This window comes from Leishmania martiniquensis, chromosome 36 (genome assembly GCF_017916325.1).
Source record: "Leishmania martiniquensis isolate LSCM1 chromosome 36, whole genome shotgun sequence".
NCBI classification, from domain to species: Eukaryota; Euglenozoa; class Kinetoplastea; order Trypanosomatida; family Trypanosomatidae; genus Leishmania; species Leishmania martiniquensis.
In genome coordinates, this window is record NC_090171.1 from 752,783 (window position 1) to 776,476 (window position 23,694).

Below are 23,694 nucleotides of genomic sequence, written 5' to 3' on the forward strand. Positions count from 1 at the left end.
CCCCATCTCTTTCGCCTCCCCCCTCACGGCGCTGGTTTCGTCTTCGGTTTTCTCGCACACCCCATGAGCGCCCGCCCCCTCCGCTCGCACTTGCGCGAGTGCGTGTGTGTATGCGTGGCTTTGTAGGGGGAAGGGAAGGCAGTTCATATATATGTGTGTATGTGTGTTTTAAACGTCTTTAGGAAGCGAAGAAGGCATCAGCGCCCGCCTCCCTCCTCCTCTCCCCTCTCTGGGGCCTCTTCCTTTCGTGTGCGGTGCCGCGTCAGGTCCCTTCATGGCGCAAAGAGGAGGAGACGGCCACGTGCTTAGTAGCCGCGCCGGTGCGTCGTCTATCTGTGTCTGTGTGTGCACAAGGCCCGGCGAATACGAATATTTAAAAAAATGCACACGCATCGAGGAAAGACCACACTCGGCTGCGCGTGCTCTTCCCTCACCCCACCCCCGCATCACCACTCGCCACTGATGTTCTGATGTCGCTTGCTCAGCGACTTCTCGTTTACGTTGCGCCGCTTTGCGTCCTTGGTGTGGCGCATGGCACTAAACTCGTGTCGCGACTTCTTGCTCATGTGAGCGGCGGATTGCGAGAGGTCCATCTTGATGGGCGGTGGTTCACTCAGCGCGAACCCACGCGCCACCGCCGCAAGGTCCAGGTTTTGGATGTTGAATACGTTCTTCAGCTGGCAGCTGCTATAGCTCAGCAGGTAGCCCTCGTACGCCTGCCGCGCCGACGTGCGCAGGTAGTAGTTCGAGCCCACTAGCTGCTCCAGCTGCGCCTGCACGTTTGCCTTCATCTTTGTCAAATCAAACACGTACTCGTTCACCTTCACCTTGGCATCATCGTAGAGGTACTTGAGAAACAGTTCCTCCTGCGGTAGCAGAAACATGAGCGCGTTGCCGCCGCGCCCGGCTCGCGCGGTTCGGCCGACACGGTGCACGTACTTCACCGGATCATCCGGGGGGTCGAACTGCACGATCCAGTCCACCTCAGGAATGTCGAGACCACGCGCCGCGACATCGGTGGTAAAGAGCACTCCACTCGGCGCATTGCAAAACTGCATGTACGTCGCGGAGCGCTGATGCTGCTTTTGTTTGCCGTGGAAGGCGATACACGGCACGTCGATGTAGTTGAATAATTCGCAGTGGAAGCTGACACTGTTGCGACTGCTGAAGAAGACAATAACCTTCTTCTTCAAATTCTTTTTGACAAAGTGGTACAGCACGAGTAGCCGCTGCTCGCTCGCGCACACGACGTAGCCCTGCTCCAGCGTATCCACGGTGGCTTTGTCCCTCCTGCTCTTCATGGAGATGAACATCGGCGCCTTGTGAAATGAGATCCGTGCGAGCTGCTCCACGCGCGTCGTCTGAGTGGCCGAAAACAAAAACGTCTGCCGGTTTTTGGGCAGCAAGGCCACGATCTCGCGCATGTCCTCCTCAAAGCCGTTGTCGAGCACACGATCTGCCTCGTCCACAGCTAGCAGCAGCAGGTTCTTTGTGTGCCAATCGGCTGTCAGCTTCAAGTGGTCCAGAAGGCGACCCGGGGAGGCCACCACGATCATGACACCGTTGGCGAGCTTAAAGCCTTCCTGGTTGCGGCTCTGGCCGCCGATGCAACACAAGAACGTGATAGAGCCGTTGAAGTGCTTCAGCAGCCTCAGCAGCACGCCCTCAATCTGCAGGCAGAGCTCACGGGTAGGGCCGATGACGATGGCAGCCGTGCCGTTGCTGGGTCGAAAGCCGGAGCGGCAGACGATCTCGACAATCGGGATCAAAAAGGCTAATGTCTTCCCTGCACCGGTCTTCGCCTCAGCGAGGAGGTCGCACCCCTGTAGCGCAGCGGGAATGCAGCGAGACTGAATCGGCGTGAGCTCCTTGAACTGGAACTCATGCTCCAGTGCAGACACTATGTGGGGGTTCAACTGCAGTGACTTGTAGTCCGTGACGGCAGAAATGGACCTCGTTAGCTCCTTGCTCTGCCGTGTCGTGCTCGCGGCTACGGAGTCAGCCGGCGAAGATGACGCAGCAGGGGACGCAGAGGGGAGCCGAGACGATGTCTCCCCTCCCTCAGCTGCGCCGGGCTTGAGGGGGTGGTGATGCCGGCGCACACTGGGCGTGACAGCATCCGCGCCCACCTCGCCGTCGTCGTCCTCACGGCTCCGCTTCTCAGGACGCTTGGTCGGCGCTATCTTCGACGCGGAGTCCTGAGCCTCTTCCACGGCATTCATTTCACCGTCACCGTCGACCACCTCGGCGAGCCCGTCGAGCGGCTCTCTATCGAAGCCCTTTGCGGCAGCTTCTCGTGCGGCCTTGCTTCGATGGTGGCGAATGCGGCGGCGCTTCGTTGAGGGCTGCTCGGCGGCATCAATAGCGGCGCTTTCGCTGTGGGCCCCCACTGAGGACGCCGCAGGTGCCCTCGCCGACATGATATGTCGGGAAAAGAAAAGACAGAGTTGGTGAGCACTGTACTGGACTGGCGGCAGCGGCGGTGTTGCCTGGAGGAAGGCGAGCCGACGCGAGCGGGCCTGTGGGTCGGCGTTCGTATGCTGATACGCTGATGATCTGTTCGAACTCTAAGGCGGGAGAGAGTGCCGCGAATAAAAATGGGAGGAGAAAAGAAGTGAGAAGCATGTATGCGGACTATGAGGAAGGGCTGCAGCGCACAAGATGCCGAATTCTGTGAGCCAGTGTCACGATATGCACGAGCAGCACCTTCACATGGTGGGCAAGATGTTGCCATAGTGTCCCCCCTGACCTCACCACCACCATCACCTCCTGCCGCTGGGCTCGGTTAGGGTCACAAGAGCATACTTCATGGACGACTGATAGCAGAGGCCACACGAATGCGCCCGACTCCACGATCGTTTGCCGAAAGCAAAGCGAAAACTTGCGCCTCGACGACTGAGAAGCATCCTGTGCGGCAGAGCCTCGGCCAATTCTGTTTAGTTTCGAATCAAGGCCTTTTTCGTGTGCATGTGCGCGTCCCCATGCGTCCGGCTAGTAGGCCGGCGGTATTCCCCTGTCTATGTCACGTTGATAAAGCTCTTCCGCTCGCTCTGCCCCATCTGACCTGCCCTTTGATCTCTGGCATGACAGCACATGGAATCAGCCACCAAAGGAGCACAGCAGAACTCGATGAGAACAATCGCAAACAAAGCAGTCTGCCCCTCCCCCCCCACACACACACCCCCCTTTTTTTTTCGTGTTACGCGTAGTAGTAATCGGTTACGCAGCTTCGCTGACCCCTCCGTCACGCGCGGCCGCTACCCATGCAGTCTTTAAAAATTCCAACACAGCCACGCTCTCCCGCCCCCTCCCCTATGGCTGGCGCGCCGACGCCCCGAGAGGAAGACGAGAGGGAGTGCCGGAGGCGGCAGCAGCAGCATCGACAAACGCAGCAGAAGAGGAAGCGGCCGTTCCAGCGAGATGAAAAGCAGGCGGCAAGCCTCGCGCGTTTCCCGCATGCCGCTTCTGCCAGCGTAAGAAATGCGGGGTCATCATCGGTTAACACCATGGAGGGGCGGAGCCAGGTCAGCCAGAAGCAGCGAGACCGCGCCTGTGCGCTGGCTGGCACGAGCGGAATACGCTTACGCGCACCAAAACACCTTCACAAGCCGCCAGCCCCCTTCTCTTTTTTTTCTCCTCCGCCTTCCCTTGCCTACTGCTTCAGTGGCAATTATCTCGACTTCATCTGCTTCTTCGCCTCGCGCCGCTTCGCCCACAGAGATTTGTGCTGTTCCTTCTTCGTCATCTCAAAGATGGATTCATGTTCACGGCGCATGCGCAGCGTTGCAAAATCACGCGTACCGTGTTTGGCATCGTCGTAGCCCATATCGGCGTCTCCGCGGTCTCGCTTTCCTTTCCGCGCGGTTGTCAGCTGTCGCGACTCCTTCTCCAGGTGTCTCTCTCCCTCATCCTCGCGAATTTCGCGGATAGCCTCCTGCTCTGCGTCCTCCACGCGCTGCAGTACCAGCTGCACCTCGCTCTCCAGTAGGGAAGGGTACTCGACGCACTTGACACCCGTTTGCTGCTCGATCTTTTGCAGTAGCACAATGTCATACTGACTAATGAGATTGACAGCCTTTCCTTCGGCCCCAGCGCGAGCCGTACGCCCCACGCGGTGGATGTAGTCCTCGACATGGTCGGGTAGCGAGAAATTGACGACGACATCCGTGTGCGGTATGTCCAGGCCACGCTGCGCAACATCGGTGCAAACGAGCATTCGAACCTTGCCCTCCTTGAACTTGATAAGCGCAATGTTGCGGTTGGTTTGGTCCATGCGCCCCATCAGAGGCAGCGCGCGGTGGCCCAAGGTGCGAAGCGTCAGCGTGATCTTATGCACAAGTGCTGCGCTTCGACAGAAGATGAGGATGTGGTTGCCCGTCTCCTTCGTCAGAAAGAGGTGCAGGTAAGCGAGCATCTGCGCAAACGGGGCGAAAATGTAGAACTGCTTGAGCGTGTCTACTGTGGTGTTCTTGCGGTGCACCTGCAACAGCACCGGATCCCGCAGCGATGCCTTCTGGAGACGGTCGATCTTCGTGCTTAGCGTGGCGGAAAACAGCATTGTGCGGCGGTCCTGCGGCAGCTGCTCCAGAATGGCGTCGATCTCTTTCTCGTAATCCATATCGAGCATCTTGTCCGCCTCATCCAGCACCAGGGCATGCAGCTTTACGAGTTTAAAGCCCTTCGTGTTGCTGAGGTGATCCTTCACACGACCAGGGGTTCCGACGACAACATGCGGCCGCTTACTCAGGTCACAGGCCTGCTCCACCATGTCCGCGCCGCCCACCAGCGTCGCCACACGGAGCCCTACGCTGCGGCCTAGCATCAGAAACTGGGCCGTCACCTGCTGCGCCAGCTCGCGCGTGGGCACCATCACGAGGATGGAGAGATACGGCGTCTTGGGCTGGGTCAGCAGCCAGTTCACCAGGGGCAGCACATAGGCTCCAGTTTTGCCACTTCCCGTCTGCGCTACACCAATGAGGTCGCGGCCCTCGGCGACGACGGTGATGGAGGAAGCCTGAATGCGAGTTGGGTGCTGCCAGCCAGCCTCGGCACACGCCTGGCACAGCTCACGGCACAGACCGAGATCCTGGAACATCTTGGTCTTGAACTCCTCGTCATCCAAGAGCTCGGAGCCGAGGCTTTGATGCATGAGACTAGAAGCGCTCCTCGTTAGCATGGAGGCTCTGTTCTCCCGATCGGCCGCATCCTCGTCCTCGCATATCGCCTTGGAAAGCTTGCGTCGTGCGGACGGCATCTATGTGCGCGTCTCAGAGTGGCCCGTTTTGCCGACAAGTGCGACGCGAGGCGTTGCGTATTGTGATTTTTGTGTGCTCGTCTCGGCGTGCTTTTGAGCACAGGGGTGTGGAGGCATATGGATGTGATTGGGAGAGAAGTGGTGACACAGTGAAGGCAGCATGTGTCACGGTGCCAGATGGAAGCCGCGCTCAGATGCGCGTCAGGTGCTTTTTGTTTTGCATGAATGTCACCCGTGTTCGCATGTGAGTTGAAGACGTGAAAGGGAAGCCGAACATACTCGGGTGAGGAACGAGGTGGAAACAGCGCGGCGACACATCTGCACGCATGTGCATGGCTTTGCATCTTCCCCTTCCTGAGCGATGACACGAATAGAGCGGCAGCGCAGGTTTGCGCATATGGTAAAGAGAGAGCGATAGATGGGGTGCACGCCGACAGTCCCACTTCAAAGTCAACTTTCGCCCTCTCTTTCGATCCCCTCCATAAGAGGAGCGGTGGCTGCGGGTACGTCGCCGATGATGCACGAGACGCCCCTCTCCCCTCCTGGCCACTTTAGGACGCGGTTCCAGCACCAGGGAAAAAGGCGCGCGGTCAAGACTGCAACACCCTTCGCATGTGTCCTTCGTCGTGTAGACGTGGTGGGCCTCCATTCGCGAAGCAAATTTCTCTGGTAGAGAAGGAGGAAAGGGCAGTGCCAGCTCACTGCAGACGCCATGCCAAAGCTTCAGTCCCCCCCATCGCTACCTCCAACAGCAAGTGCGCTGCGCCAACGCGGCGACGACAGCAGGCACGCAAGTCAGTGCGCTTCTCCCCCGTTCAGCGTGGCCGCGGCTCATCCCATGCGGCCTTCTTTTCCCTCGGCTCCGGCTGTCTTCAGTGGAGAAGGTAGTTGCGCTTCACGTGGGTTGGAAGCTTCGCATCGAGGCGCGTGTTCACCACCTGGAGAGCGCCGAGATCCTTTGAGGTCTTGCCCAGCCGCCGCAGCACGTCGTCCAGCGTGCGGCGCTTCGACTGCTTCACTGTACGCCCCTGCGACTCCTCTAGCTGTGCTCGCAGCTCGTCACCGCGCAGACCCATCTTGGGCTCGTTCAACTGCTCCTTGCTGCCGGCGAAGAAGTCCTTCCAGTAGACGTCGTCGTAGTAGCCCTTCTTGAGATGGTCTGGTATGCGGTTGTCCACGATGCGGTCTGGCATGAAGATGCCGTCCTTGCCGGGAGGGTGCATCGCCATCATACCCTTACGACGGCGCACCTCTTCAAGGTACGGGTATATGTTGTGCACGAGACTGTGCGGCACCTTCCCGCGGCTCGCCGCGATTTCGCTAACACTGCGTAGAGCCTTTACCGCCTCGAAGACGCCTTCAACGGTGTGTGTCGGAGCCTTGGGGTTGTTGGAGGCTTTCAGGTTGATCTTGCATCCAGCGTTCTGGAAGCCGAAAGCGCAGAGGATATCTGCCACGCGGAAGTTAGCCACGATACGCCGCGCGGGGTAGAGCAGCACCCGCGCACCATCGGCGTTGATGCGAACAGGGTACATGGGGCCTTCTTGCTCCAAGTCCACAGCAATGATGTTTGCGAAGGCCTCGCGAATCGCCTCGTTGCGGGCCTCCTGCGTGCTCGGCGCCACTGCACGCCCAAAGCCCGCGATGCCCTTGCCACTTCCCACATACAAGACACAGTAAATCCACTGGCGGTGGTCTTTGGGGCTGAACTTTACCACCCGCATATCATACGCGACAATATTGAGCTGGAAGTTGCAGAGAAACCTCCCGCGGTGTTCTTGTGGAATGAGCTCCGGTGTCAGCCAGGTGTTGGAGCGCCACTGGTTGTACTCGGTGTTCAACTTGTGCTTCCACTGAAAGCCCTCCGGGTAAAGGTCTGGCACGATCTTGTACTCGTTGTAGAGGTCGACGCCATTGTCCATGCCCTTCAGCCCTTTGCTGTCCGCGGCGTGCGCTACAGCCTCAGCAGCGTCACGGGTGTCGCGGAAGTACAGCGAGGTGCCGGTCTCGAGGTTGACGAACGGATTACGCATCTTCTCGAAGCGGCGGCGCGTGGCACTTCCTGGCTTCATCCACGTGTAGTAGATGCGAGGGATACCGCCGCGCATCGTGCCCTTCGCCGCGAACGACGTTAGGTTCTTGGCGAACCGGCAGGTAAGGCTGAGCATCTTCGTCCACTAAAAGAGGTGAAGGGGTGAAGAAAAAAAACTGCCTGCAACACGGCGAGGAACAGAGAAGGACCAGAGAGGGCGGCAGCCACAAAGGAGGGAACAACACGGGCCGCTCGCAGGACGGACTCTCTGCCTGCTTCTCGTTGTGTGTGTGTGTGTGTGTCTGCGCAAATGCCTTTCGTTGCTGCAGTAGCACGCGCACGCTCAGCGCTAGTGCAACAGGGTCAGGGCTTCAGCGCACCCCGAGTCTGCCTCTCTGTCTGTGATCCCCTCCGCACTTATCGTTAATTCTTCGCCGAGCAACGCCCCACTAAGAATGAGGGCGATCGAAGCCGCCGCGCGTGGCGAGAGAGCAACAACAAAGCGCACAGCAGCGATGCGTTATTGGAATAGAGCGTGTTTGGGGGTGGGGGAGAGGGTGAGGAGGAGGAGACGATGAATAGCATGAGCACCCCACACAACAGATAAAAGGGGCACAGCAGAACTGAACAGAGCGCGATCGAATCGATACAGCTCCCTTCTGTGGATACCCGGTCGAGACCAACGGGAAAGCGGGCTTCCAAGCAGCAGGTGGAGAGGCGTACTCAGCCCATCCCTTCCTGGCGTTTGCGTTTCCTCGACATGTCTGCGGGCGTCTTTTACCGACTGGCCGGGTACACGCCGACGTAGGGCATCGCCTCTCCCCTTCTCGCCGGCCACGTGTCCCGCGGTGTGCGTCTATCCCTTCCTTCCTCGGCAGGTAGTGCGCTCAGCTCTCCGCCAGCCTTTTCTTTTTCTTCCCTCGCAGATTTATCCGGGTGCATGGGTGCGCTCTCGTCAGCATGGCAGCAACGCGAGTGTCTGCAAAGGTGCGATGTCACCGTGCGTACGTGCGTGTGCTGAGACCAGAGAGAGCAGGAAAGAGAGGGTAGTCCCATCACACCGTCGTATTTCTCGGCGTACATGTCCCGTCAATGTACCGTCGAGCGCAGCCCGGCATGCCTTCACACCAGATGATCCCTCTTCGCGGCACTCTTTCCATGTCTGCAAGGTGAACAAGGGTGCAAAAACTTACACACGAGGCTCACCAAAGCAGAGAGACAATACAAAAAGGTATGGTGCAAGGCGCGCCAACGACATCCAAAAGCAGGCGAGCGCATCCCAATAAAGAAACGGTGGCGGAGCACACGCCGGATGCTGCGCAAGTCCGTGCAGGGAAGAGGAAATGGCTGTCGATTGAAGTGAAAGATGAGAAGGAGTGCAGCTAGTGAGCACCTGTCCCCCATCTGCTCCTCCCTCCCCCTCCCAACAGCACCGCTTGCGTCGGCTCGCCACGGCACCTTCCGAGGGCTGGCTGCGTCGACAGATAAGTTGTTCGCACCCGTGGCAAAGAAGTGATCATGCGCAGTGCCGCGCATATCCGTGCAAAACGTGCGTGCAGCGGCGGAAAGGGCGGTCGCCGCAAGAGGGGGGAGGGGCAGCAGAGAAAAGGAGAGCTCGTGTGTGCGTGTGCGTGTGTCTGTGGGGGGGAGAGGAGGGGAACCCGGACTCGAGCGAAGACGGGAGAGGGGATGAAAAAGTCAGCAAGCAGAATACGGCAGGGACTGCGTCTGCCTCAGTGCCGCCCCTGCCCTCGTTCCTCTTCGGTGTGTCCAACGAGACCGCCTGCTGCTTTGACGAGGTTGATCGGAGAGCTGCCATCCGTCACGAGGTAGCCCTCTAGTCCGAGACTCGCGAGGAGCCTTGCCTGTAGCTCGGGCCCGGCCCGAGCTATCTCCGCAATCGTTTCCGGCCCTAGCGCGGCGATCACCTTATCCATCAGCGTGTGACGTACTTCCTCCAGCTCCTTCTCGTAGGCCAGCGTCATCGCGGCTACCCTCTCCTCCTGCTCAATGAGCAGCTGCTTCTTCTTGTGCTGCATCTCGTTCATGGTGTTGTAGAGCAGCATCTCCTTGGCAGCTCGCATTGTGACTGCCTTGACCGAGGCTTCGCTCTCGATGCGTGAGGCGGTGGAGAGCGCCTCCGCCACGGCCTTGGACTTGCCTGAGCTGACAATGGCAAGCCCGCTGCTCTCCGCGTCCAGCAGCACACGTCGCTGCTCCTCGTTGGCGACTTGATCGTGCATTCTCTGCCGCTCAAGTCGCCCACGCGCCTCCTGCTCGCGCGTCATGGCCACCTGCTGCGCCTCAGCCTCCTGCGCGTGGGTGGTAATCTCGATCGCCATCTTCACAGATTTTTGCAGGCCCTGCCGCGTGCGCTCATCGAGTACCTCCATCTCCTGCGTGTCCACCGACGTGACGACGAGGTGGTTCGCTGGAAAGCGAAGCAGACAATTTGGCTGACCGGTGGCGGGGTTCACGTCGAAGACGGCACGCCGCAGGCACCGAGCGCTGTTCTTGTGGAACTCCTCGAACGGCATGGAGGCTACGGCAGCGCGGATGCGGCTGGCAATGTAGGAGCAGGCGTCGCCGACAAAGTCGTTCACGCTGAAGCACTCCTTGGCCGCCTCCGTGTCACCGGGAGTCACGTCAAAGTACCAGTCGTAGCAGAGCTGTAGGGCGAGCTGCGCATGGTCACGCGTCTCGACGTAAACGACATCTGTCATGTTGGAGGGGCCGAGGAAGAGGTGCAGGGCGGTGATATGGTTCGGCTGTTTTGGCATGCATTTCGTCGGCTTCGCCGGGTCCCACGGGGAACCAGAGAGCGACACCACCGTGAAGGCCTCGTCCGGCTCCAGGAGTACGCGATCCGGCCCAAAGATGATACGCGTCACCTGCGTCTTGTAGTTGAACAGCTGCGTGACGCTTTGATACGGAATGTGATAGGATACCGCGCGCTCCGTCTTCCCCTGCAGCACCTCGCGCTCCTTCGCACGCTCGAGCTCAATGTAGGCAGCGTGACTAGCTAGCTGCGCCAGGTGCCGCTCCACCTGCGCGGAGAGCGGCTTTTCCCATACCTCCTCCTCAGCAGTGAGCAGGTAGCTGCACGGGCCTGGGATGCACCGCACCACACCGGTGACGCTGTTCCGCACGTACAAGCCGTCCCCCTCACTAAGCAGGTAGGGTCGCCGCACCTCGGCGCCCGTTTTTGCGTCGGGAACGACACGCATGAGGTCTGACGGAATGAAGGAGCAGGGCCCCTGCACCAGCCACCGATCCCCATCAAACCGCTCCACCGGTGGCGTGCACGAGGCATCGATGAAGTTGCCCAGTGCCGTAACAAGCACCGCCTCTTTCTCGCAAAGCAGGTAGGCGGATCGTGGGTGATCGGTCCCCAGCTCCTCACCTGGCTGAAGGAAAAAAACGGCGTCCGTGACGGTCTTGCGCGCGCCGACGCTCACGCTGCCGTCTTCTCCGACGGGGTTGAGAATGGCGGCGTACTGCGCGGCTGACACGTGTACGCGCTTCACTGTCTTCACCAGCTTGTCGTAGGGGTGCAGCACAAAGCAGGCGCACATGTCACCTGTGACCAGGAATGGCTCGTTGGCCTTTCGAATGACACCCTTCTCGCGAAAGGGCGTGCGGGGGTCGGCGTACGTCTTGGTCGGCAGCACGTGTAACCCCTCCTCGGTGCTCAGCACGATACCCTCCTTGAGGCACAGAAGGCCCTCGAAGGAACGCAGAAAGTGCGTTCCCTCGGCCACGCACATGTATGCGTCACCGGCATAGTGCTGCAGGCCAGTCAGAGGATCCGTGAAGGTCTCGCTCGTCGTGCACCACAGCGCCGACCCGCGCTCGACAGTGGAAGCGGTCACCTCCCTCTCGATGCGCTCCTCGACGCGGGGGTAGTAGGTGCCGGGGCCGTAGAAGAGGTATCGCTCCCCTGCCTGGCGGCGCCTCGATGACGGCAACGAGCCACTGGAGCTGCACCCTGGGACGTCGTAGGCGGCGAGCACCTGGATCTGCAGCGCAGATCGCGCTGAGAGGACTTTGAGATCCTCAATCTTTACGACCGCCTCTTCCGGGTAGAGCGGAAAAGGCGGCACGTGCCAGCGGTACTCCACCTCACCAGACCGCACCTGCACCTGCCCGTACGCATCTCGCACGGGTTGTACAATGCCGGTGTCGGGGTCGACGCATGTGCGGTGCGGGCTCGCAACCAGGCAATACTGCGTTGGCGCTACCACTACGAACTTCGTTGGAGGCAACGCGATCGACTCGTGTGACGCGACGGGGCGATTCAGCGGCCCGACGATAAGCTCAGTCGTGTTGGTATTCAAATTAGTGAGGTGGGCGTACTCCTGTGGGCCAAGTCGCAGCAGTGTCTCCGCCATTATCTTGGCCTCCTCCCTTTGCGCGGCAGCCGTGTGCTCAGCGCCTGCAAGGGTGAAGAAGTGTATGTATGTATGTGTGGTAGGTGGGGGGAACAAGAAAAGACGCAGCTTTTTTTCTCGGTTCAACACAGCGCCTGTGTCGGTGTTGGTGTGCCTGTGTCTTTGCCCTCTTGATGACGGCCTTCTTCCTTTACCCCCCTCTCGTGCGCACCCGCAGTACGTCCAACGTAGATGGCTTGCAGCTGCTTGAGTCCCTTTTGATCGATAGGCCCAAGTAGAGCGCGAACGCCACGACGACTCCTTTCCAGCGGCAGAACACGCGACGCGGATGCGTGGGGTGGAGTGAGAAAAGGGAAGAAGGGAAGAGATCGAAGGAGAGGCACCCTGTGTAACAGAAGGCGTCAGAGTGGAGGGGGGAGGGGGCAGCGGCACCAGCACGCACAGATATATCAGAGGAGCAAAGCGCAGGACAGCGCTTGAAAGGAAAGAAAGCACCGGCACGCTGGCGGAGCAGCGGAGGCTCCTTCCCTTTTCCATGCCGTGCCGCCGCCACATCTCATGCCTAACGTTTTTCCACGACCGACCCTATCTTCCGCCATCATGCGCAGGGCGAGATGACGTCGCACCGGAGCCTCCAACCACCAAAGCGCGTTATCACCTGTGCGAACCCGATGCGTGCCCTCCCCTCACGCGAGCAAAAAGAAGTTCCGAGGAGCCCGGAGAAGGCGGGTGACAGCGTCTGCTGAAAGTCTCCCCCACAACGCCACCACCCCCGTCAAGAGGAGAAACAGCAACACGGAGCAGGCTTCGCCTTCCCTGTCGTTGTTCTCCGCCTTTGACGCTACGGGTGCAGACGCACTCGAGCATGGTTGCCGTAGACTTCACGTCTGCCGCACTGGGTTCTCAGTGCCTTGATCGCCCCACACACCTCACGCGCACGCACCCCCAACATCGAAGATGCACGGTCAGCGTGAAGAGTCTCGCCCATACCTCGATTTTGCTTCGCTTTCTGTGTCGCTTTTTCTTAAAACTGTCGCCGGGGTTACCGCAGTCAGTTCGGCAGCAGCAGCAGCACCATCACATGAGGCGAGAAGAGCGCAAAGCACCACACCCACACACAAGAAAGCGTGTACAAAGAGCGAGGCATACCTTTGGCCGCTTGAGCCAAGCAGATGGCGTTGAATCCACACTGTTTCATGCTTCGCGCTCACACGCACACACATACAGAAACACGCAACCACGCGACCAGGGGCGCTCCATGTCTTTCTCTTTATGGCCATCGTCGTGCTGTGGAGAATACGCCATTACAGGTGCGCTGCAAGTCTCTTCGGCAGAGAGAACGTTTAAGCGTACGTTACAATCGCAAAAAAAAAAGAACGTCCGCGCACTGAGGCGCAAGACGGTGCACCCGACGCCCACGTCCCTCAAATGCAGCATACACACGCACACACGAGCGCGCTTGGTAGTCCATGCAGCCGGCCGGTGCTGTGCACTCCACCCATCACTAGGCAACCTCGTAAGCCGCCGTCGCCGCCCCGCGTTGCCGCTTTCGAAGTGACGCCTTCAGGGCGGCCGGCAGCGGGGCAGCGGGTTTGAAGTCGCCCAGTGATGGGTCGTACGCCTCCATCACTTCGTACGGGCCGAGCACATCCAGCTGCTTCGTCACGATAGGGGCCTGCCCATGCTGGTGCTTCGATACCTTGTGGTAATGCCGGCACATGGTCTCTGCTACCTGGCGCAGTGTCGGGTGGTAGCTGTGCGAAAGGAGGCTCAGCTCCCACGTGAAAGAGCTGTCCGCGTTGGCCGAGGCCGTCTGAAGCGCCTCAGGGTTGTAGGCGCCACGGCCCGCGATGATGTTGTCGCTGCCGCCTACAATCACACCCCCTGCAAGTGGGTACCGAAGCACGATGCGATGGCACAGCGCAAGGATGGACATGGCGATGTGCGGCGGACAGGACGGGGCTGCTTGCATCAGACGGCGCAAGATGGCGGTCACGCGCGCCACCGGTAGATGCTTTTGTGTGAGCACCAAAAGGTCAACGGCACGCAACACGAGCCCGACGTGGAAGGTCCACTCACGGCTCGCGTTCTGCTGCACGAACGCTCCCTGCGCCATGGACTGAGCAATAGAGAAGGCCTGCGACGACAGTGACCCGGCAGACGACGTTGATCCCTGCGATGCCACCTCGTCGGCCTCACCGTTCGACGCCTCCTGTGCCTCCTCCCGCGTCATCTTCGATGTAGACGACGACTCGGAAGACGGCAACTCCAGCGCCTCGCCGAGGCAGCGGAAGAGCACCTCGTGAAAGTAGCTCAGATCGACACGCCACTCTGCGGCGGTCGCCGTAGCATCGCGCTGTGCCAACGTGGCCACTGCCACCAGCGCGTGCAGCCGCGTGGTTACCGAGGCTGCTGCCGCCTCCTCGTCCTTGTCATCCGCATCGTCGCCGCGGCTGTCGGCCTCAGCGCCGCCAACGCGCCGGTGCGTATGTGAGACGCCTCCGCCCTTCACCAACTCCTTCAGTGCCTCCATCAGCTGTTGGTAGAGCTCCACGTTGACCAGCGGCGCGAACTTCACGAGTCCCTCCAGCGTCGGCGCCAAGATTTTGGTTTGGTGCACCGGCGAGCATGTCTTGGATGCCTCGATCACACGCAAGTAGATGACGAAGATGCGGTGGACAATGCGCGTCTGCTTCGCAGCGATCTCGGCACGGTCCAGACGAGCTTTGGACTTCCGCAGCTGACGCGCCAACTCTTTGTCTTCCTTCTTGAGCCGCTTATTCTTTGCCTTCTCCTCCGCCAAGTCCTCGCGGTGGACGTCGACCATAGCGACGCGCACATGAAGCAGCAGGTTCAGCAGCTTCGGGTTCATTGCGTAGCTGCGCTTACGAACAATGCGCAGTAGTGCCCCTACGATGTGCTCCGTCGTGTCTGACACCTTTTGGCCGTCGAGCAGCTCCGCAAGGGCCGTCTGGCACGGTTGGGCGACACGCACCGACTTGCAGTTTGCGAAGTCGATTGCGAGGGACAGCAGTGTGTCGGCGTGATTGAACTCCGGCGCGGAGCTTTTCACGAGTCGTGCGCACAGACGGCTACCGAGCGCCTGCTGTTCCGGGTGCGACTTGCGGGAAAGCTTGCGAAGCAGCTGCAAGAAATGTGTGTACTGCGTGAGGATCTCGTGCTCCAGCTTCTGAACATTGTAAACCTCCTTCTGCTTGCGCTGCCCGCCACCATCTTCACTCTCCAGGGTAGACGAAATTCGATAGCTCGGAATGACGTCGCACAAGATGGCGCACTCTTCGCTCAAGTTCTGCACCAGTTCGCCGTAGTCGGCGACCGTTTTGTTGTGCAGGGCATACAGGGATTTGAGCTGCCCCTGCAGATAGCTCGTGTTCATCAAATAGCGCTGCATCGCGCGACCGACACAAAAGAGTGCGAGTGATGACGAGGGGGTGTGTTGTGTCTCAGAGAGACCCGCGGCTTGCTTGGCGCTGACGTTTGCTTGTCCGCCGCTTCTTCCCCCGTGTGCCACCGCAGAAATGCCCGTAGCTGTGAGAGACGCGTCGCGGCCGGCGTTCTCCAATGGCTCACGTGCGCCGCCGACAGAGAAGCGACGCCAGTTGCGAAGAAGGACGCCCACCACAGAAAGGGAGAGGGGGGAGGGGGGCGGTGTGCCCTCAGAGACGCGGCCACTAAACACAGCGGTCACACACACACACACACACTTGGAGAAGCGAGTCGCGCAAGTAGAGCGGAAAGCGACGAAAACAAATAAATAAGCAAGCCAGCACCAAAAGTGTGCTCGCACTTGTCGAGTATCAGGCGTGGTCTGGGAGGGTGTGCAGGTGAAAGGGGGACGGAATGCGGCGGGGGACATACGGCATGAGGTAGAGGTAACGAAAGAGGGCTGGGCAGCAATGGTGCACGCACCGACTGAGAGCATCAGAGATGAAGAGAAGATTGGCGAGGGAAAGCTTTTTGCACCGCCTACGGCCCTTCAGCTGCACAGGTGCACACGACGGAGAAAGCGTGGAGCAGAAACAGCCGATGTGATGGTAGCGACAGCGTACTCCTTCGCATGTACCCGCACGGCCCCTGTATCGATGTATATTTAGTCGTCCCCACATACATGGGGATTTGGGACGCTGCCGGTGGGCTGTGCCGCACACCCTCACCTTTTCTGGCGACTCTCTCCGCGTGGAAATGGGCGGCAATGCGTGAGGGGTGAGGAAATGGCATCGCGTCTCCATACGAGCGGTACCGTTACACGAGGGAAGAGGTTGGATCGACCGAAGGAGAAAGCAGAAGCCACGCAGCCGTCATCAACGAGAAGGATTACTCGTAAAGCGGGCGGGGGCGCGGCAACGCCAGATGGGCGCAGGTGCGTGTGCCCGCTCCGTAAGTGCCAACATGAGCGCAAGATGCCGCTTCGTCCATTGCACGGCCACCAACGCAGGCAACTGGCATGATGATGACTCGCGGCAGGGAAACCAGCGACTGTCACGCGTAAACGCATGCATACACGCAGACGCACAGAAAAAAAAACGATGCAGGGGCGGAAGAAAGAGAGACAGACAAACGCGCACGGCGTACTCCGTTCCCTCGCCTCAATCCTCGGCACATCAATAGTTGAAGTACTTTTCATTAAGGGCCTGAAAGGCAGGGATATAGTTCTTAATGATGCCGAAGATGACAGCAAAGATGGTGAGCAGCACAAACGAAATGATGGAGTACTTGATGAGAGGTGCATTGCGATCGTAGCACTCCGCCTTAATCGTCGACGTTCGCTTGCAGCTCTTCGTCGTGCACGTGGCCGCCTCCAGGACAGCAATCACTTCGCACTCTTGCACCTCCACGGTACCGTCCGTCAATGGCTTTTCACCCCGAATCCCCTCGAAGAGGCGCGCCGTCTCCGCGCGTACCTCCTGGCTGGCAATGTGGTCATTGCACATCTTGGTGGAGCAGTCATTGCAAGACCTCACAGTCCACGACACGTTCGTGAGCGGGCTGCACCCACCCTGGTAGCAGCAGCGGCACGTGCACACAATGGGGCTCGACTGCGACGACTCTTCCGTCACGACGGCAGTTGCATCTATGCTGCAGAAGACCAACATAGCCAGCAGTGCATGGGCCACGCCAAGTTTCCATCTGGCAACGATACCCATCCCGATCGCTCAAGCTCACCGCTGACGAACGTGAGTGAGAGGTGTCAACAGGCTGAACGAAAAAAAAGGAAAAGAGCAATAGCAGAGTGGGATGCGACGAGTGAATCAGCACTTTGCCTGCTCAGATGTGTTCTGCGAGGGGGGTGAGTGGGGCGCGGGCGTGCGTATGGTTCGATTCAGCTCCAAAGAGCTACAGCGATGGGCAGGGACGCTGGCAAGTTCAAAGAAAAAGAGGAAACAAAAAAAGGGGTGAGGGGAGGGGGGCGTGTCCCTCAGAGAGGAAGTGAGAGAGAGAAAGAGGCTCCTGCTGTGGCCACGTTGGAGCCGCGGTTGATACATTCGAGTGAGCCTGTGTAGAAAGTGCGCGAGTGCGCAATGGTGCGAGCAACAAAGGAAGAGGAAAGGTGTGGAGAAATGAAGAGAAGACGAGCGCGGGGAAGGGGAGATGCAACGAATCGTTTGACTCGCCCTACTGCACACGGCATCCCCCCCGTCTCCTTTACTTCTTCCCTGTTGCGCCGTACAGCAAGTCGGGCGGTGAGATGCGCACCAACGCAATCGCCACCCGGTAAGCCACCGATAGTCCTGCAGTAGAAAAGAGTGGCGAAACAGACAAGACGCGAGTGGGTTTGAGATGCCTCACCTCTGTACTGCCACTGCCTAGTGAGGAGACAGCCCTTAGCGAGGGGCCCAAACGAGCCCGCTTCACACAAATGTGCCGCGCTCAACGCAGCGGTGATGCGCGTGCGCCCTCTTTCAGAGCGAATGCACGAGAAGCGCACACAAAAAAGGGGGAAAGGAGGTGACTCGTTTTTCCCCAGGAAATGTTGGCTGCACGCTTCGCTTCTCTTGTGTAGGCGTGTACGTGTACGTGTATATGTTTATGTATATATACGTGCGTGTGCGTGTCATTCCGCCACAGGAGGTGACGCACGCATGCGTGTATCATCGGCAGAGACGTACAAACAAGGATCTAACGCGTAGAGAAAAATAAAAAGATGGAAAAATGGCGCCCGACGCCGTGAGCCCCTCCTCTTTCGCAGAGAAGAGCGCAGACACACACACGCACACATACACGCATACATCTCGCGCGCTCGCTCTCGCTCGCTGGGCAGAGGTGCGCGTGTGCGTCTATGCATGGGCCGACGGTGCGACGGTCACAAAAGACATGTAAACGTGCATCTATAGAAGTAGGGCGAACAGGCGTACATCACCGCCGCCACGTACCAGCAGATGAGCCGGCACAGAAAGAATCGGATGGGGGGGACAGGCCATCGATAGAAATGGCGCCCGTGCCTCATAGGGGCCTAGGCAGAGTGAGTGCCGCCGCCACGCATGAAGCATACACTACACGGATCCGCACAGCTCGCCGCGACGCCCTAAAACAGCTCCATGGAGTACTGAGGGTCTGCGGCATAGTTCGGCATTGGCGCCGAGCTCATTTCAGCCCACCACGCAGCACTGTTGCCGCCGCCGTCGCCCGTGCCGCTGCCGTGGATGCGGCCGCGCTTGCCCGCGCTCGCCGACAGTCGAGCATCATTGGGGTTGTGGGCCCCCATTACCTGCCGCAGCTCACGAATAGTGGTGTCATTGCGCTGCTCCACGATCCAAGTTGGAAGAATAACCTGCCCGTACGGCGTTGTCGGTGGCGCACCCTCGCCCGCCACGCCAATGGTGAGCGGACTGTGGTGTGGTGTCGTGCGCGATACCTCGCCACCATCCGCCGGCTCCGCCGTCTCGCCGGTGCGTTGGGCCTCGGCCAATGCGGACATGTTTTCCTGCTGCCTTCTCTGCAGGTAGTGAATGTCCTGCAGCGTCGAGCTCACATTTTGCTGCGTATGCTGATTCAAGAAGAAGTTGCGGCCGCGGAAAGCGCTTGCGGGGGACACGGGCGGCGGTGGCGGTGGCAGTGCTGCCGTATTGTCTCTAGCAGTTTCGACACGTGGACGCTTGCTCGCTTCGTCAATATCCGCGCAACCCGCGCGGCCGCCCTCGTCTGGAGGGCCGCTGACGGCACGAATGGGGCGCTCACCATCGACCACGTCCACTTCCTCCTCCGCCTCGCGCGGAGCCGGCGCTGCTGTAACAATGCACGCCGGCTCCTTCTCTGCAGCTGGCCGCGAGTACGACGTGGCCGGCCCAATCATACGCACCTCTGCACGAACTGTGCGGCTCGGTGCAAGTTGAGCTGGGTCGGCATGTGGGCGGCTATAGTTGTTGGCGCGACTTTCCACCGTAACGGACTGAACAGATGACATAGCGTCCCTAACAGCCGACGGCGAACCGGCCACACCGCCCATGCCGCTGCTCTGCGCCACGTATTCGGCGATCTGTTGCACCATCCGCTGCTGTTCAAACTGATTCAGCTCGTGCCGCAGCGAATCCATACCTTGGTGGGTGCGCAGATACTCGAGCACCATACCAGAAGGCAGAATGATGCCGTCCTTCGTGGTAGTTGCCTGCAGCCGCGGCACTCCAGTATAGTCGTTGATCGGGATGGTGTCACCATCCACGTAGTCGGCCAAGTCCGGCTCCCGCCACATCGATCCTCGCCGCACAGACCATCGGTTGTCCTCGCCCTGCAGACCACCCGCATCAGGCGGCCGTGTGTGGGAGCGCTTTGGCTGATTGAGGGGGGAAGAGGGAGTGCGCGCAGGGGCCGCAGCGGCTGCAGAGTCGGCATCAGCAGTCGCGCGACAGGGCTGTGGTTCGCCGTCGGGTCGCGTCATCCGCAAATGGGACGAGCTGCCTGCCGGCTGTATCGGCGACTTGCCCACGCTCCGCTGCGGCCCGTGCCCAGACGGCGCGGGGCTCGCCACAGAGACGTTGGCCTGCACGCCGCGCGACTTCGACCAGGTACGAGACTCACGCACTGCTGCGAAGCTCTGGGCAGCTTCGCCGTCGCGACAGGGCGTCTCAGCATCGTCGCCATCCACGCCATGCGGGATATCCCCGACATCGGTTTGACTGTCCACTCCACGAGATGTCCTGAAAGAGGCCGCGGGCCTTGTCTCCATGCAGGCGGCGTCCTTGCCGCTCCGTTCAGGACTGTCCCGCGCGTGCAAGTGGGGGATGCTGGTGATACCCCTCGGCAGATGGCCAGTCCGCACAGGTGCCAGAGGGCCCCCCGCCCTGCTGCCACTGCTGTCCGTCGGCGCGGAGTGCCCAAGATCCGGCGAGAAGGCGTCGTGGGCATCCGCATCGTTCCCATGAGCTCCGTCATCCTCGTGCTCGTCATCATCGGCATAGTCGTCAAAAACGCTGTTGTCAGCAGCATTCTGCAGCTCCTGCATGGCGTACACTGCGTCTGTAGAGCTATCGTGCCGCGCACGCACGCCAGCCGAGCTGGCGTCGGCGGTGTCATCGTTGTCGTTGTACGCTTCCGCGGCTTTGTCGCTGGGAATAGTCTCGCCAAAAGCAGCGGCCACAGCCCTGCGCACGCGGTACTGCAAGCGGCGCAGCAGATGAAAGAATTCTGCGTTCTCGCGCCGTGCGGCGGGGGTCAGTCGGTCAAGGCGCACCTGCTGACTCTTGAGCACCCGCGCCGCCTTCTTTACGGCGTCGTCGAACTGCTGCCGATCCTGCGGCGTCTCGGCCTCCACCTCTGCCGCAGCCGGGCCTTCTGCACGGTCGACCACGACGGTGATGAGTTGCACACATGCGTACACGAGGCACGCAAACTTGCCTGGCGGATGGCCTGCCTGCTTCATCCAGTGCGACATCATGTAGAGGAGTACACGCGCCAGTGGCGGGCTGCGCTTCATCGCTTCGTAGACCATGATGACAAAGATGTGCCCCGTCGGCTCCACCCCGCGCGAGGCAAGCGCGTCGATCGGCGACGCTATGCGAAACCGCCGCGAGAGACTTTTGGCCAGCGTTGCCATGAACGCCGTCCGCGCCGGCGCGGAGCTGCGCATCTGCTGCAAAAAGAAACTCCAAAAAGTGCTGCCAGCGCCTACGGGAAGGGCGAAGGTGTTCAATGACTCGAGCCGCACAGGGAAGAAGCCGAATGGTGACAGCAGCGTGCCGCAGATATTCGGCGATTGCATGTTAAACTCCTGCATGAGCTTGCACACGCAGCAGCCAACCAGTTTGTTCATCTCAGGGCTGAAGCTATGCGCGCGGTGGAGCAGCTTCAGCACGAGCTGCGCGTTGTCTGCGGTCGATGCGCTTGCGGGTGCGCACCCAGGGAAAGCAACGCAGTAGTTGTTCTCCTGGGGATCGGTGGGCAGCAGCTCTAGGTTACTGCGGCAGCTGCGCAACAGAATATTGGCCATGTACCACAGCGCGAGCGCGTCGTGATTGTTGCGCACCTTCAGCTCCGAAAAAACCTTCAAGATGCTCTCCAAATACGAAGGGTCGATGGAGGAGGCAAGAAGGGCGACAAGCTTCACGTGTAGCATGAGCACGTTTGCCTTCAGTGTGCTGCTAACGAGCCCGCGGGCCCCGCTGCGGTCCGCACTCACCAGAGCCAGTAATGTGCTGCGCACGTACGGCTCCACAGCCACGAAGAGCGCATTACGATGCTGCCCGCCATTCGCTATGATGTGGTAGATGAGATAGTGCACGGCGCTTTCCATCTGCAAGGCCGGATCGCGCAGGTAGGCAATCAACCTTTCCTCGACCGCCTTCGAGCCAGCGCACTCCGACAGCGACGACAGCACGCGACTCACCGACGACTGGCCAGCGACGTGTACCGTGCCGTTCACGGGGCACAGCAGCGAAGAGCCGCGCGCCCCTGCGCAGTACGGGCACTTCGATGTAACGTCTCTGAAATACTCTACTGCCGAGTCCATGGCCTCGGCTATGTGATCCTGATGCAGCACCATCGCAAGCTCCGCGCACAGCAGCTGCGGATCGAGCGTGATGTCGCTGACGGTCTCGAACGCCTCGCTGGATAGCTTGCCGAGCGCCTCGATCGTCTTTGGGGCGACAGCGACCCGCAGCGCCTTTAGCATATCGGTAGCGCGGCGAGAGGCGGTGATGGAGCAGCTGCGCACCACCTCGCGAAGCAGGAAGAGCACATTGTACACGCTCGTACAGTTTTCGCTGATCGAGGCGGCGACCTCGTCGGGCGCCTCGCGCCCCGTCATCGCCATCCCGGCGCCGCGAGCCAGCGATATCATGACCTTTGCGAACATCGGAACAGACATGTGCGAGTCAACAGCCAGGGTAGACATGAAGTAGGCGGCGTGCGGCATGTGGCAGTGGATGAGGGCGACCGTCTCAAGTGCGCCGTCCGTCTCGTTGTCAAAGGAACTTTGAAGGATCGCGCAGAGACACATGTAGAAGGGATTCATGGTCCCCATGCCGGGTGTGCACTGTGACAGCAGTTCGCGCATCAGATGCTGGCGAGTTGCGGGGATCGCCAAGAAACTGATCATGTCGCTGTGACACAGACTCGGGTACAGGAAGCGCTCCACGTATTCGCGGCGCACCGGGGAGCGGAAGCGCAGGAACAGCTCGCTGCAGTGAATGGAAAGGGCGCGGCCGAACGTTGGTCCGTGCGCCGGGTCCACCACCGCTCGTTTCAGCCGCTCGTAGCACGCAAGGAGGAAGTCCACGTTCATCTTCGCCGGTTTCGTCTTGAGTACGTACTGGAGCGCGGTGACCTGCTCGTCCATGCGCACCTCGCCCACCGTCTGCACCAGCAGCGCCAGGGCGCGGTTGGCCACAAGCGGCGAGGCACACTCACAGTACGTCTCGAGTCTGTCCTGAAACTGATAGACAATGCTGAGCGGTACCACGGCAAGGGAAATGAGGGAAGTGGCCATCGTCGAAAAGGCGCGGTACTGCGGCGGCGGCAAGAGTACCACGCTGTGCGCTCCACCGCGGCAGGTCGGCGACGGCAAACCAAACACGTGATCGCGAAGCACCTGCTGCACGAACGGGTGATGCAGCTGATCATCATCGGTGATCTGCAACAAGACGCTGGTGACAAGCTGCACATACAACTCCACATCCGAGACGCTGATACGGGCCATCTGCATGTGGAACAGAAACGTAGCATAGCTGAGGCTTACGCAAAAGGGACGATCCTCAATGAAAGGCTCTGTTTTCGTGTAGTAAGAGGCGAGCGTATGGAGTGTGCTGGGCGAGTCGGCATGCGCCTTGAGGTGGCGCTGCACCTGCGCCACGCAGTTGTTGAAGAGCACGCGATCCTCAGCAGTGTCCGCGCGGACTCCACCACCGGCGTGCTCAGCGCCATCCGCCTGCACGTATGCCCCATTTCCTGCACTGCGACTCGCCTGACGACGCTGCTGCTGAGGACGGCGCACTGTGCTCGCGCTGCTGCGTGAGGAAGATGCTCGTCCACGACGGGGGACGCTGCTCTGCCCGTTGAGCGCTGCGCCGGAGAACAAATTCAGCACCATCGCCACAGTACACGGTGTATTGGAGCTCGCCTTTAGCCAGGCAAGTAAATGATGCGAAGGGTTGCGTCTCGGGAGCACAGAGCACGGAAAGGGGGAGAAACACAGACTTAAGCAAGTCGAAGACTCGCCACCGAACGCGAGAGCAAAGAAAACACTTCGGCGCACCAACACGCGCACAAAGTGCAGAAGGGGGGACGCACGAGTAGGGGAGGGGAGCGACGGTTTATCCGTGGCGCTAGCGGCGCCTCTCTCTTCTTTGTCTATCTATGTTGTTGCTGCTGTTTAGCGTTACGGCTGCGTCACTCGGGAAACCCTCTCCGTCCTCGGTCTCAGCAGCGCTGCAGGAAACGCCCTCTGGCTTTTTTCTCCGCTGGAAACGAAGGGCAGACGTGAAAGGGGCCTCTCGAAGACCCCGTCTTTTTCCCTGCCGTGGACGTCGACCAGGGGTGCGCGGTAGCGCCTTCGTGCGCCGCCCCAA

General features: G+C 60.1%; 7 protein-coding genes across 7 annotated transcripts; all 7 read right to left on the minus strand.

Moving 5' to 3' along the window:
- Nucleotides 1-446: 446 nt before the first annotated feature.
- Nucleotides 447-2,420, minus strand: LSCM1_00186 (uncharacterized protein; the record flags this gene model as incomplete). The annotated part of the gene is made up of 1 exon (XM_067317839.1): nt 447-2,420. One exon carries the CDS (start codon nt 2,418-2,420, stop codon nt 447-449), a length of 1,974 nt encoding a protein of 657 aa, XP_067173944.1.
- A 1,250-nt stretch (nt 2,421-3,670) lies between these two features.
- Nucleotides 3,671-5,254, minus strand: LSCM1_00187 (uncharacterized protein; the record flags this gene model as incomplete). Its single annotated transcript, XM_067317840.1, has 1 exon — nt 3,671-5,254. One exon carries the CDS (start codon nt 5,252-5,254, stop codon nt 3,671-3,673), a length of 1,584 nt encoding a protein of 527 aa, XP_067173945.1.
- An 872-nt stretch (nt 5,255-6,126) lies between these two features.
- On the minus strand, nt 6,127-7,422 carry LSCM1_00188 (uncharacterized protein; the record flags this gene model as incomplete). Its single annotated transcript, XM_067317841.1, has 1 exon — nt 6,127-7,422. The coding sequence occupies one exon, from the start codon at nt 7,420-7,422 to the stop codon at nt 6,127-6,129; it is 1,296 nt and encodes a 431-aa protein (XP_067173946.1).
- A 1,597-nt stretch (nt 7,423-9,019) lies between these two features.
- On the minus strand, nt 9,020-11,677 carry LSCM1_00189 (uncharacterized protein; the record flags this gene model as incomplete). Its single annotated transcript, XM_067317842.1, has 1 exon — nt 9,020-11,677. The coding sequence occupies one exon, from the start codon at nt 11,675-11,677 to the stop codon at nt 9,020-9,022; it is 2,658 nt and encodes an 885-aa protein (XP_067173947.1).
- Nucleotides 11,678-13,181: 1,504 nt separating this feature from the next.
- On the minus strand, nt 13,182-15,089 carry LSCM1_00190 (uncharacterized protein; the record flags this gene model as incomplete). Its single annotated transcript, XM_067317843.1, has 1 exon — nt 13,182-15,089. One exon carries the CDS (start codon nt 15,087-15,089, stop codon nt 13,182-13,184), a length of 1,908 nt encoding a protein of 635 aa, XP_067173948.1.
- Nucleotides 15,090-16,299: 1,210 nt separating this feature from the next.
- LSCM1_00191 (uncharacterized protein) lies at nt 16,300-16,842 on the minus strand (the record flags this gene model as incomplete). The annotated part of the gene is made up of 1 exon (XM_067317844.1): nt 16,300-16,842. One exon carries the CDS (start codon nt 16,840-16,842, stop codon nt 16,300-16,302), a length of 543 nt encoding a protein of 180 aa, XP_067173949.1.
- Nucleotides 16,843-18,221: 1,379 nt separating this feature from the next.
- On the minus strand, nt 18,222-23,216 carry LSCM1_00192 (uncharacterized protein; the record flags this gene model as incomplete). The annotated part of the gene is made up of 1 exon (XM_067317845.1): nt 18,222-23,216. One exon carries the CDS (start codon nt 23,214-23,216, stop codon nt 18,222-18,224), a length of 4,995 nt encoding a protein of 1,664 aa, XP_067173950.1.
- Between the last annotated feature and the right edge of the window lie 478 nt (nt 23,217-23,694).